Source organism: Macaca thibetana, chromosome 17 (genome assembly GCF_024542745.1).
Source record: "Macaca thibetana thibetana isolate TM-01 chromosome 17, ASM2454274v1, whole genome shotgun sequence".
Lineage (NCBI taxonomy): Eukaryota > Metazoa > Chordata > Mammalia > Primates > Cercopithecidae > Macaca > Macaca thibetana.
In genome coordinates, this window is record NC_065594.1 from 5,469,729 (window position 1) to 5,483,884 (window position 14,156).

The following is a 14,156-nucleotide window of genomic DNA, read 5'->3' on the forward strand; positions in this document are numbered from 1 at the left end:
TGGCAAAGCCACTGTAGCCAGACTGCCTCTCTAGATTCCTCCTCTCTAGGCAGGGCATCTCTGAAAGAAAGGCAGCAGCCCCAGTCAGGGGCTTATAGATAAAACTTCCATCTCCCTGGGACAGAGCACCTGGGAGAAGGGGCAGCTGTGAGCACAGCTTCAGCAGACTTAAACATCCCTGCGTGCCAGCTCTGAACAGACCAGTGGACCTGCCTCCTCAAGTAGATTCCTGACCACTATGCCTCCTGACTGGGAGACTCCACCTCTCAACAGGGGTCAACAGACACCTCATACAAGAGAGCTCTCACTGGCATCTGGTGGGTATCCTTCTGGGATGAAGCTTCCAGAGGAAGGAACAGGCAGCAATTTTTGCTGTTCTGCAGCCTCTGCTGTTGATACCCAGGCAAACACCTCCAGCAAACTCCAGCAGACCTGCAGCAGAGGGACCTGACTATTAGAAGGAAAACTAACAAACAGGAATTTCATCAACATCAACAAAACAGATGTCCACTCAAAAACCCCATCTGAAGGTCACCAACATCGAAGACCAAAGGTAGATAAATCCACAAAGATGAGGGAAAACCAGCACAAAAAGACTGAAAATTCCAAAAACCAGAATGCCTCTTCTCCTCCAAAGGATCACAACTCCTCACCAGCAAGGGAACACAATTGGATAGAGAATGAGTTTGACACATTGACAGAAGTATGTTTCAGAAGGTGGGTAATAACAAACTCTTCCGAGCTAAAGGTACATGTTCTAACCCAATGCAAGGAAGTTAAGAACCTTGAAAAAAGGTTAGAGAAATTGCTAACTAGAATAACCAGTTTGGAGAAAAACATAAAGCAGGAAAGATCCAAAATCGACACCCAAACATCACAATTAAAAGATCTAGAGAAGAAAAAGCAAACAAATTCAAACACTAGGAGAAGACAAGAAATAACTAAGATCAGAGCAAAACTAAAGGAAATAGAGACATGAAAAACCCTTCAAAAAAATCAATTAATCCAGGACCTGGTTTTTTGAAAAGATTAACAAAATAGATAGACTGCTAGCCAGACTATTAAAGAAGAAAAGAGAGAAGAATCAAATAGACACAATAAAAAATGATCTAGGGGATGTCACCACTGATACCACAGAAATACAAACTACCACCAGAGAATACTGTAAACACCTCTATGCAAATAAACTAGAAAATCTACAGTAAATGGATAAATTCCTGGACACATACACCCTCCCAAGACTAAACCAAGAAGAAGTTGAATCCCCGAATAGACCAATAACAAGTTCTGAAATCGAGGCAGTAGTTAATAGCCTACCACCCAAAAAAAGCCCAGGGCTGGATGGATTCACAGCCGAATTCTACCAGAGGGACAAAGAGGAGCTGGTACCATTCCTTCTGAAATTATTCCAAACAATGGAAAAAGAGGGACTCCTCCCTAAATCGTTTTATGAGGCCAGCATCATCCTGATACCAAAACCTGGCGGAGACACAACAAAACAAAAAATTTCAGGCCAATATCCCTGATGAACATCAGTGCGAAAATCCTCAATAAAATACTGGCAAACTGAATGCAGCAGCACATCAAAAAGCTTATCCACCATGATCAAGTCAGCTTCATCCCTAGATGCAAGGCTGGTTCAACACACACAAATCAATAAGCTTAATCCATCACATAAACAGAACCAACGACAAAAACCACATGATTACCTCACTAGATGCAGAAAAGACCTTCAATAAAATTCAACACCCCCTCATACTAAAAACTCTCAGTAAACTAGGTATTGATGGAACGTATCTCAATAAGAGCTATTTATGACAAACCCACAGCCAATATCATACTGAATGGGCAAAAGTTGGAAGCATTCCCTTTGAAAACCGGCACAAGACAAGGATGCCCTGTCTCCTATTCAACATAGTATTGGAAGTTCTGGCCAGGGCAATCAGGCAAGAGAAAGAAATAAAGAGTATTCAAATAGGAAGAGAAAAGAAGTCAAATCGTCTCTGTTTGCACATGACATGATTGCATATTTAGAAAACCCCATCATCTCAGCCCAAAATCTCCTTAAGCTGATAAGCAACTTCAGCAAAGTCTCAGGATACAAAATCAATGTGCAAAAATCACAAGCATTCCTATACACCAATAACAGACAAACAGACAAATCATGAGTGAACTCCCATTCACAACTGCTAGAAAGAGAATAAAATACCTAGGAATACAACTTACAAGGGATGTGAAGGATCTCTTCAAGGAGAACTACAAACCACTGCTCCAGGAAAAAAGAGAGGACACAAACAAATGGAAAAACATTCCATGCTCATGAATAGAAAGAATTTATAGATTAAATGCTATCCCCATCAAGCTACCATTGACTTTCTTCACAGAATTAGAAAAAACTACTTTAAATTTCATATGGAATCAAGAAAGAGCCCGCATAGCCAAGACAATCCTAAGCAAAAAGAACAAAGCTGGAGGCATCACACTACCTGAATTCAAACTATACTACAAGGCTACAGTAATCGTAACAGCATGGTACTGGTACCAAAACAGATGTATAGACCAGTGGAACAGAACAGAGGCCTCAGGAATAATGCCACACATCTACAACTGTCTGATCTTTGACAAACCTGACAAAAGCAAGCAATGTGGAAAGGAATCCCTATTTAATAAATGGTGTTGGGAAAACTGGCTAGCCATATGCAGAAAACTGAAACTGGACCCCTTCCCCATACCTTATACAAAAAAATTAACTTAAGGTGGATTAAAGACTTAAACATAAGACCTAAAACCATAAAAATCCTAGAAGAAAACCTAGGCAATGCCATTCAAGACATAGACATGGGTAAAGACTTTATGACTAAAACACCAAAAGCAATGGCAACAAAAGCCAAAATTGGCAAATGGATCTAATTAAACTAAAGAGCATCAGCAAAAGAAACTATCATCAGAGTGAACAGGCAACCTACAGAATGGGAGAAAATTTTTGCAATCTGTCCATCTGACAAAGGACTAATATCCAGTATCTACAAGGAACTTAAATTTACAAGAAAAAAAACAACCCCATCAAAAAGTGGCTGAAGGATATGAACAAACAATTCTCAAAAGAAGACATCTATGTGGCCAACAAACGTATGAAAAAAAGCTTGTCATCACTGGTCATTAGAGAAATGCAAGTCAAAACCACAATGAGATACCATTTGGCACCAATTAGAATCATGATTATTATTAAGTCAGGAAACAAAAGATGCTGGAGACGATGTGGAGAAATAGGAACGCTTTTACACTGTTGGTGGGAGTGTAAATGAGTTCAGCCATTGTGGAAGACAGTGTGAAAATTCCTCAAGGATCTCGAACCAGAAATACCATATGACCCAGCAATCCCATTCCTGGGTGTGTACCCAAAGGATTATAAATCATTCTGCTATAAAGACACATGTACACATATGTTCATTGCAGCACTATTCACAATAGCAAAGACTTGGAACCAACCCAAATGCCCATCAGTGATAGACTGGACAAAGAAAATGTGGCATATATAAACCATGGAATACTATGCAGCCGTAAAAAAGGATGACTTCATGTCCTTTGCAGGGATGTGGATGAAGCTAGAAACCGTCATTCTCAGGAATGATGGTTAGTTAGCAAACTAACACAGGAACAGAAAACCAAACACCGCACGTTCTCACTCATAAGTGAGAGTTGAACAATGAGAACACATGGACACAGGGAGGGGAACATCACACACCAGGGCCTGTTGGAGGGTGGGGGGCTAGGGGAGGAATAGCATTAGGAGAAATATCTAATGTAGGTGACAGGTTGATGGGTGCAGCAAACCACCATGGCACGTGTATACCTATGTAACAAACCTGTACGTGTTCTGCACATGTATCCCAGACCTTAAAGTATAATAAAAATAAAAATAACGTTTTCTAGTTGTCACCACATTGGTGGACAGCTGGTCCTGGGGCACTGGGGTGCACGTGATGAGTGGCGTGGCTGAAGCTAATGTATTCACGACTCCTGATCCACAGGTGCATGGGTGTCCCTTGTTAATACTCCTCGTCTCACCCTAGGCAGTACTGCACAGCTCATTGGCTTTACAGTCAGACAAGCCTCCAATCCTGTGTCTGGCTCTCACCAGCTTGGTCCTAATGTATCAATAATTCTACCCACCTGAGCCTCACTTTCCTGTAATTGACTGCAGTGAGTTCCTAGGCATATGGCACCTAAGTAGTCAGTAGATCACCTTAGAAGGATTTCAGGACTCTGGGTCTCAGTCCATCTATGAAAATTAGGATGGTAGGAACCTTTCTGAGACACACCTTTAAAATTAGTTATATGTGTCACAGTCACAGCTCCCAGTTTTGAAGACCAGCAACAGAACAATACTTTCAAGTCTCCGTGTAATCTTTATTAGTTTGGGACAGACTTCATATTTTCAACAAGAGAATTCAAAATTCATTTTCCTTTTTTCCCTCAGCAACTAAAGTTCTGAGTTTCATAATCTATTTCTTATTGATACATAATATTTTACATATTTACAGGGTACATTTGAGTTATAATCTATTTTAAATGATACCTTATTATAAAATCACTGATTTCTTAAATAAATCCACATAGTGAATGATCCTGCATGTATCCACACAAGTACAGCTTGAACGAGTCCATCTTCCAGGGGCCAAGCACCGCCTCGGGCATCTGTAGCATGAGCAGAACCCAAGGTCGCCTCTGGAGACCCTGTTTACCCTGGAGGCAGGACAACAGGAGCTGGAAGGAGCAGGCTGATCCAATCCCTTTCGAGAGAGTTGAGTTTTGCCAACATACATGTTTTCTGTAGAAGAAACAGGAAATGGAGATACACAAAGAGATATGACAATACAAATCACCAGTTGTGCCGCCCAGATCCTCGTTTCCGTGTACTGTTCCGTGCATTGTTCCTGAGCACGTACACCTGCCCACACTTGAAGGAGGCACTCTCAAGCCCATCAGGGCCTGGGACACCCCACTGTTTTTGAAGTCCTGGAGTGTCTTTGTAAAGGTCAGGAAATACCAAAACAGGACTACAGAAATGATGGTATCTATTGATATGTACTGACAAATGTGTAATAAAGATGTAATGAAGACGTGTACGTGTGGGCATACCTCCTCTAGGGGTGACACCTCAAGTTTAATTTTGAAGCTTGGGCCAGTGGTGCTTCCTTTCCCACAACCGCCATGATAGGTCCTCTATGAGATGTTATCATAGAATCCATGTTTCTTAGTGGCAGTAGAATACAACATCTCTGTCAACAAATATAATTCTACATTACTTTAATTGCTTGCATGGAAATCTATTGTATGTAAGTGCCATGGTACATTTAATAGATCTTCTCCTGGGACATCTACTTCTGGTTTCTTTGATAGAATAGCACTCTTGTGAATATCATTGTACTTGCTGCTTTGCATGTTTCCTTCCTTCCTTAGGATGAAGACCTAGGATGAATTCTGAGAGATGTAATTGATGGGGCAAAATGTACTCACACATTTTTAAGGTTTTAAACTTTTCTGTCAGAAGCTGGTACTCTTGGTTGTCTGAAAAGGAAAGCAAGTCCTCCCATTCCAGGGTTGGATTTGGACTCTTTTCCTGTAAACCTCACTGCTTTTTTGTTTAATCGTCATAAAATGCCAACCACCACCAACAGGCCTATGTGAAGGGGCCCAGAGGCAGGAGGGCTGGGGTTAGGCATGGCCTTGGCCAGATGGGGAAGCTGGGTGCTCGGGATCAGGGGAAGCAGGTGGGGATGCTGTGAGAATAGACGCTGGGCAGGGAAGCCCTGCAGGGAAGAGGGAGCAGTAGGGCTGCAGTGCGTGTGGCCGTCCAGCTGGAGCAGAGGATGGAAACCGAAGAGTGGGTAGACTTTTGGGTGCCAGGCTTGAGTCGGGTGAATCCTGCCCTCATTGTACTGCATAAAGGGAGCTATAAATCCAGGCCTCCGGGATTCTTAGACCCTTCCAGTCCCTGTGGAGGGTCCCAGAGGCGGTTAATTGTGTCTCAGGCCCTCTGCTCTCCCTCCCTCTGTAAGTCTCACTCTCCTTTGCAGTGAGCTCTAGCGAAACATCTATTCCAGTAGGACCAAATGGTTGAGGCCTCCAGAAAAGAAATCCAGTGAACACGAAGGGTTTGTCACACTAACCCGAGTCCCTTTCTCAGGTGGCCCACCTGGTAGGCCAGCCTCCTAATTCCTAGCCAGCTGCAGGCTCCAGGCTTTTGCTCATTCAAAACCAAAATTGGGCCGGGCGCGGGGACTCAGGCCTGGAATCCCAGCACTTTGGGAGGCCGAGGCAGGCGGATCACGAGGTCAGGAGATAGAGACCATCCTGGCTAACACGGTGAAAACCCGTCTCTACTAAAAATACAAAAAATTAGCTGGGCGTGGTGGCGGGTGCCTATATTCCCAGCTACTCGGGAGGCTGAGGCAGGAGAATGGTGTGAACCCAGGGGGCAGAGCTTGCAGTGAGCCAAGATCGTACCACTGCACTCCAGCCTGGGAGACAGCAAGACTCCGTCTCAAAAAAAAAAAAAAAACCCCAAAATTGAAGGCATCTGCCCTACTCAGGCCCCCATCTCTGTTCAGAGTAAACTCCTCCCTCCCTCTGCTTTTGCCCTAAGTTCTCTTTTCAACTCACCTAACATCTAACTTGGCCCTGCAGCTCTGATCCCCAAAACCCTCTCTACCTGTTCCCTCCCAGGCTATCCCTGACCAGCGTGCCAGGAACAAAGACGTCATGAAAGCTACACTCCTTGCTGCTCTCCCCTGTCCTTCATCCTTCCACTTGGAATCTCTGTCCATCTACCCACCTCTAGCTACTGAAATCCTGTTCATGTTTCCAGGCACATCTCATACTCTGTCATCTTTAAGAATTCTTCCCAGAAGCCCCATCGGATATTTTCGTGATAGGTGCCATATTCTCCTGTGTAATGTAGATTGCGCCAGAGGGTATTTAATCCCCTGAAGGCAAGGACTATAACTTACTCATCTTCCTTTCCTGGGTGGGGAGAACCATCCTGCCTTGTACCAGGGACACGGGTCCTGGCTCCGTGAATGAACAGAAACTGAGAGAAAAGGAGCTGATGATGAGTGAATGGAGGAGCCTAGTGAGGCACCGTTTACTCCTCAGTGGAGCAGTGTTGGTGGCTCCAACAGCTCTCTTTAGGAAGGATTTGGGACCGCATCCTGATTGGAAGGCGCTTGAAGCACTTTATAAAAGAGAGGCAAGGACACACGTGAAACTAGAAGAAGGAAAGTGAGAGGAGAAAGGGCTGCAGAGAGGAGCAAGCCCCTTCCGTCCCCTGAATGGTCCTGCCAGTGCACGGGTTACCTCTCATTGCGTTTAACACCATCTGTTGTTTTTGTATCGTGAAATATTTTCCTTGATTAAATTATGTTGCGCTGTTTTGGAAAGAGAGCGTATTCAAGCAGTTGTCACTTCTGTTTCTTGCAGGCAACTATGGTCCTGAGCTCCGCACACTTCTGGTTGGGATTATTTCTGGTTCCTACTGCCTGTTTGATTGAAGATGTGGCGTGGAGAGCGTAAGTGTAAAAGTGAAGCGGGGACCCCACGTCTGGCTTTTCTGTCCCTAGAATTGTCTTTCCCATGAGCCCTGCTACAGGGTATGAGAATGACAGGAATTTGGGAGAAAGGGGTCTCCTGCCACCTGCCAGAAATGAAAAAAAGTTTTTTTCGTTTAACGTGTGCTTCATCTTGATATGAAAATATAGACAACCATAACAATAGGAAAATCGGCGGGGCATGGCGGCACATAGCTCTAGTCTCAGCTGCTCAGGAGGCCAAGGTGGGAAGATCACTCGAGCCCAGGTGTTTGAGGCTGCAGTGAGCTATGGTCGTGCCACTATACTCCAGCCTGGGCCACGAAGCAAGACCCTGCCTCTAAATAAAAAGAAACAGAAAGAAAAGAAAAAAGTACAGACACAAAAGAGCCGTGGGAGAAACTGTGAAGATCAATAGGGAAGTTGCTTGTAAGGCAGAGTTTCTAAGTACACACCCATTCTATCCAATTGAGAAAGTATGACTCAAAACTCATCTCTCTTCGTATCATAAACTCAGTGCTAAACATGGCCTGGCTTCACTTCCCGTGCTTAGAGGGAAGCTATGTATAGGTAAGTCGTTTAAAATTACAAGAACGAAGTATTCTTCATTTTTCCAGACAACTCAGAGTAGGAATGCTTTCAATAAAACTCTTCCAGAGCGAGCTCACAGGTCTATGAGGAAACCGGTCACAAAGATGGCACTATCATGTAGGTTAAATAGGAGATCATTCATGTTCAATTTTGCTTTTATGTTTTAAAATATGTCATTTTCAAGATACCTTCTTACAATGTAGAAGAAGCCATTAAGTTCCAAGGTCATGTCAATTTTAATTTCATCCATGAGCAAAAGGAGGGGCTGCTCCAGATGAAATGGGACTGAGTTTTGGTTTGGTTTGACCCAGTTTCTCCTACAAATGGGTGCCAACTTCTCTGCAAACTGAGACTCCGAGCTCGGCTTTACTTCGGGCAAAACACAATTATTTGGGGTCTCTGAGATAGAGAAGTGAGACTTCAATCCACACCTTCCAGGAACAGACATCAGATTTCATTCTCAGCCCTCCGTTCCTCCCACACTCAATGAGAATTTTTCTTGCCTGACAGTTAAGGATGGCTTTTGAAAAAGTCTTCCTTTTGTCATTATCTTCACAACCGATGATACCTCATGCAGACCTAGATAGAGGGGGAAAGAGTATTATAACATAGATTTTCTTTTTTCTTTTGTTCCTGTTCATTAAGTTTTTTAACTGTTAGAAAAATTAATTCTCATTTCTTAAATCCTTTGATTTACCATTACTTCCATTTTATTTGGTAAAACCATGTTCTGCAAATAGCAGAATCAGAATCCTCGGAAATGAAAAGACTACTGCCAGAAAAAAATATTTTCTTGATCTAATAGATGTACCATAAGAAAATATTAGTTCTGGCCGGGCGCAGTGGCTCACACCTGTAATCCCAATGCTTTGGGAGACCGAGACGGGTGGATCACAGGGTCAAGCGGTTAAGACCATCCTGGCCAACATGGAGAAACCCCATCTCTACTAAAAATACAAAAATTAGCTGGGCGTGGTGGTACGCGCCTGTAGTCCCAGTTACTCAGGAGAGTGAGGCAGGAGAATCGCTTGAACTGGGGAGGAGGAGTTTGCAGTGAGCTGAGATCATGCCACTGCACTCCAGCCTGGCAACAGAGCAAGACTCCGTCTCGAAAAAAAAAAAAGAAAAGAAAAGAAAGAGAATGTTAGTTCCGTTATTTTGCTCTTCCAACCAATAGTCCCAATTGTGGCACAGTCTATTCCCTTGCTGAATTTGTTCGAAATCTTTGTTTTGCAAAGATAAATCAGTTCTAGATAAATGGAGAATAGTCTTGGCCACATCAGCTGGCCTTTTCTGTTTACAGTGATTGAAAACTAGTAACATGATTATAAATTAGTTTATTTTAATTCAGCTATGTCAAATTAGTGTTATTAAAAGATTCTATTGAGACTGTATATTTGCCGAAGACTTTAGCAATAGTCTCTTTCTTCCATCTGAAAGAGAATGTTTATACATGACAAAGTATCTGTGCCTCTTTGTCCGTTTTCTGGTTCTTTTCCAGTGCGTTCTGAGTAATCATTCCCTGTCACCACAAAGCAAATTATCTGTTCCCTCAAACAGGACTTGATTTTGGTTTCCCCTGGCACTATAAAATTAGCACCATTTACATTTTAACAAGGATAAATCAAATGACACTACTCCCAGCTTCACCATATGGAAAGAGTAAAAGTCACTTCGTTTCCAAGGAGCTTGCCAACTGGGTCAGAGAATAAACCCAGGCTCTGCAGTGAAGGTGCTGGAGGGGCAAGCAGGGGAGGCTGAGGGCCATCCCTCTGCAGCAGGAGCTCTCGGCCACCCAGCACCTGGCACCGTGGGCCCAGAACTCAGCTTTTCCTGGGAGCCAACAGCATCTCAGCTCTGGGCTGAGCCAGAAAGGCCCCTGCTGAATTCCAGAGGTGCTTTCTAAAATGGATTTTTGTCTTGTTTTATTTAGGGGGGCAGGGAAAATAGCATATATTGGCTGTCAGCTGGAATATTTGCCCAAAGCACATAGATGCTCAATTTGTAACATCTATTTAATATCTAAACTACCCTCACCCCTCTCCTCAAAAACAGGACATTTTTCAGTTTATTGGCGCATTTTCCCTCTGATTGTGAGGCCCATATCATGTCTCGTATTATTCTCCAAACCCGAAATACTTGTTTTTGAGGCAAGTAAATTCGGAGGCCTCTCGCAAAAAGAGAAGGCCTATTGTGAGTCACTTACCTCTGAGAAGGCTACAGTGCTTCGTGGAGATTTCTCTTTCTGAATTGCAGCTTTAGAAAACGCTGTTGGCTGCTTCTTATCATGCGCTGAACAAAAATATTAATCCTGCTTGTCCCCAACCACCCATCATCGGATTTGAGTTGTCAGGTATCTACCGAGGCACGATATCTGTGATGCGCCTTGGGGTTCCCAGAAGGGGTGTGCCTTCGTGAGTGGGCACAGGGGCAGCTGTGATGGCAGTACATGGTGATGCTGGGAGAGCTTCCACTGGGGTGCTGCAGGCCTCTCATTTTGCCTTGGGCCCATCTTCAGGATGTTTTATTTTGTTCCGAACTTTGGTGGTTATCACTCTCTTTTGAAAGGACTTTTAGGCCGGGCGCAGTGACTCACATCTGTTATCCCGGCACTTTGGGAGGCTGAGGTGGGCAGATCACCTGGGGTCAGGAGTTCAAGACCAGCCCGGCCAACATGGTGAAACCCTGTCTCTACAAAAATACAAAAATTAGCCTGGCGTGGTGGCGGGCGCCTGTAGTCCCGGCTACTCGGGAGGCTGAGGCAGGAGAATGGCGTGAACCCGGGAGGCCGAGTTTGCAGTGAGCCGAGATCTTGCCACTACACTCCAGCCTGGGTGACAGAGCGAGACTCCGTCTCGAAGGAAAAAAAAGGTTTTTAAATTCCAGCCCAACGCAGGCCTGCCTTTTCAAGTATATTTCTGTGAGCACTGAAGAAAGTGAGTTGCTCCATCTTTCTACATTTTCCCCATTTCTTTGCCCATTTTCTCGCTTCCATTTCAGGACCTGAGCTGGTAAGAGTAAGAAAAGAGAACCAGAATGAGGTAATTCAATCACTTTTTCCATGAGGTCTGTCGACTTTCTGGATGAAGATCCGTTATTAGACTATCTTAAGTCAGATTTGGCACGCCATAAAATGCCTACACTATTATCCTGCTAACCAAATTTTCATATGGGACAAAACTAACCTACCTTTTATTAAAATAATTGATTGATTATATGTGATACCTGGCTAATGAGTATTTTTATTAGAAGCATGAAGTTTAAATTGCCCAGAACTATTTTAATATCCCTTCGCTTATATTCATCCAAAATGTTTACCGATGACAGCATGCTGAGGTAAGCTGCCATGTACCCACTCTCATCTAGGTGAAATTTGTTAGTCTTGCTTTGTAAAAATAATATAAGCTCAAGGCCACTGAACACAGAGGAACCCATTTCCTTTTATCTAGCTGTATCTCCTGTATTTTACTGTACATCAGCAATATAGTCCCCAATTCCAGAATGACTTCATTTCCTTATTATAATCCCAGATAGGCAGTTAAATGGAAATAAGGGGTAATGAGCAATTTCTATATACAAATGGGCCTTGATTTCTTTTAACTTTCTGACTTAACTAATTTCTTTTGCAGCACGTTATATTTACGCTTCCATCCACATTTAGAATTAAACGTTTCCTTTGGACTTGCTATTCTTGCATAGAAAAGAAGAGTCCAGGGAAAGAGTTTCAGAAAAAAAAAAAAAGGATCCTAAAAAAAAAAAAAAAAAAAGATCCTAAAACAATCTATTTCTTTTAAAAGTCTCTGAGAACCTGGAGACACCCTTAGGTATATCTGAAAACTCACAGACAACTCTCACACTCACGAGTCAGTAGCCAGCACCCCAACTCTGTCTCTTCTCTGCTCATCCAGCCTCTCGATGTGGGGTTAGATGAAGCAAGCCTGGGCCACTAGGCAATAAGCCATTTACAGATAAGGGGCTTATTCTGTCACAGCTGCTGCTCAGAACACGCCAAACCCCAGCTCCTGGTGAGACCTAAGTGACATGCCAGTGGCTAATGCTTAACAACTGACTTTATAACCTATACATATTAATTTTAGACCACTCACACGTAGCCTTTAGACGGGAGATTTGAGAATCAGTTTTTCTAATTCAGGCGTTATTAGATGAAGGTGCTGGAGAACAGGGTTTTAAGTTGCCAGCATCCCTTTACTCAGGTGCTATTAAATACACGCAGAAAGAGAAGTTGAATCATCCCCAGCATTGCAATTTAGTGTTTTCCAATAGCGACAAAGTTCCCAGGCTAGCTCACAGGTGCTAGCCTAGCGGAAATAGTATCAAATTGCTGAGTAACTCTTGAATATGGGCGCAGTTTCATCCCCTGAGAGCATGCACAATGCCTGGGAGCACTGAGATGCTCAGACCATTGCCCTCTAAGGCCGTGTTTCGATTGAGTGAAAACCGGCAGCTTCCACAGTGGGTTGGATTCTGACCTAAGCTGTAGGTTCCCAGTGCCCAACCTTCCTATTCCAGCCTCCCACTTAGGAACCCCATTTCCTCCCAGCCCGGAAAATAACAACGGGGTCCGTTCTACCCCTGTGCAGGGGAAAGGGGAGAGGGAGGATGATGGTGGAGAGAGGGATCCTGGAAGAACCAGCAATGCTGCTCATAGTAACCAGGCTGTTCTAGGACCCATGCAAGCCCGTGGCTCAGGGCAGGCGGGGCAGGCACTTGGTGGCCTTGTTGTCAGTCTAACCCCAGAAGCCCGGGAGATAAAAGACCACTTTCGGGGCCCCACATATTACATAATAATGAACAGGGTACATTTTAACATCGTTTTTGACTCTCCTTTCTAGCAAACTGTTAGATGTTTGCTCATTTATTGTTTAAATTAAAATTCCACAGGCTCTGCTTTGAACTGCAGTGTTTTATCAATCCTGAGTCTCAGGACACTGTTTGATGGAATTAAGGCATTCTGTGTTAAAGCCTGTGTGGCTTTCCCTTGTTTACTTTGGGGGAAAGGATGTCAGGGGCATAGACAGTGTCAGTGCTAATACTCCATTATAGATTAACTCGGAGTGTCGGGAGATGGCTCACATTATCTCAACAGGCTTTCTCTCCTTGAAGGTGGAGGGTGGGTGAGGTGGCACAGGATTCTGCCGGAAGAGCCCACATCTTCGGAATGTTCCCACGGCACTGTCTTCATTTCTGGGCAAAGGTGCTCAGCTTTTGTTCTCATTCTATCTTTGGGTCCTAGTACCCAGCAGGATCCTCACGTGTATTTATATTGAAATTAAGCTGATATGAAGCTTTTTAATCTGCTGTGTTACTAATTTATGAGTCTTTTCCCTTTACGGTTTTTCCCTCTTATATAACCTGTATCTTGTTAAATGTCTTTTCACCTAGACTGTTTCCAACTAGCAGCCAAATTGTTTCCAACTAGTAGCTCAATTTTAGCTTTGTTTAGTTTCCATTTTATGAAGATTCTGAGATCAGCCAGTTATTGTGAGGTATTCATCTTAGTTTCATCAGTAAAAGAGTAGAGGGAACTCTTCCTACCATTCAAGAAGAGTGGGCTGTCCAGGCCGCGGGTTATTTCATACGTTGTATTAATGCCACTGAGGCCTGCATGTGTGGACTGCAATGGTGAGTTGTTGCCAGAGGAAGATGGGAAACCTGTACTCGGGATTTGTGTTGACTCCACATTTCAAGCCGATGGTTTTGCATCCAGACTATGCACTCTAGCATCCTAGGTCCCGTGGCTGCTGTGGCAGTGGCTCTTTTCACACTAAAGAGGGAGGGAGGAAACTTGCTAACCCCTGGGATCTCTGACTATAGTTGGGGTCCTTGGACCAGGCAGCCAGTGCCTGTTCACTGAGGTGAGGGTTTAAAGTGTCTTCTGAGTTTTCAGTTCCTGCCAAGAAATGCTTTAGAGGCAGACCGTGGGTCTTCGTGAACCCCACCCAGTCTTTGAGCGGC

The 14,156-nt window shown here is 43.8% G+C and overlaps 1 protein-coding gene across 2 annotated transcripts in view; it reads left to right on the plus strand.

Moving 5' to 3' along the window:
- The window catches only part of ATP8A2 (ATPase phospholipid transporting 8A2), a 653,147-nt gene that overhangs the window by 582,528 nt on the left and 56,463 nt on the right, over positions 1-14,156 (plus strand). For both annotated transcript variants that reach the window (XM_050766819.1, XM_050766821.1), the window contains one exon: positions 7,483-7,571. In XM_050766819.1, coding sequence (XP_050622776.1) covers positions 7,483-7,571 — 89 coding nt within the window. The remainder of the gene's footprint in view (positions 1-7,482; positions 7,572-14,156) is intronic.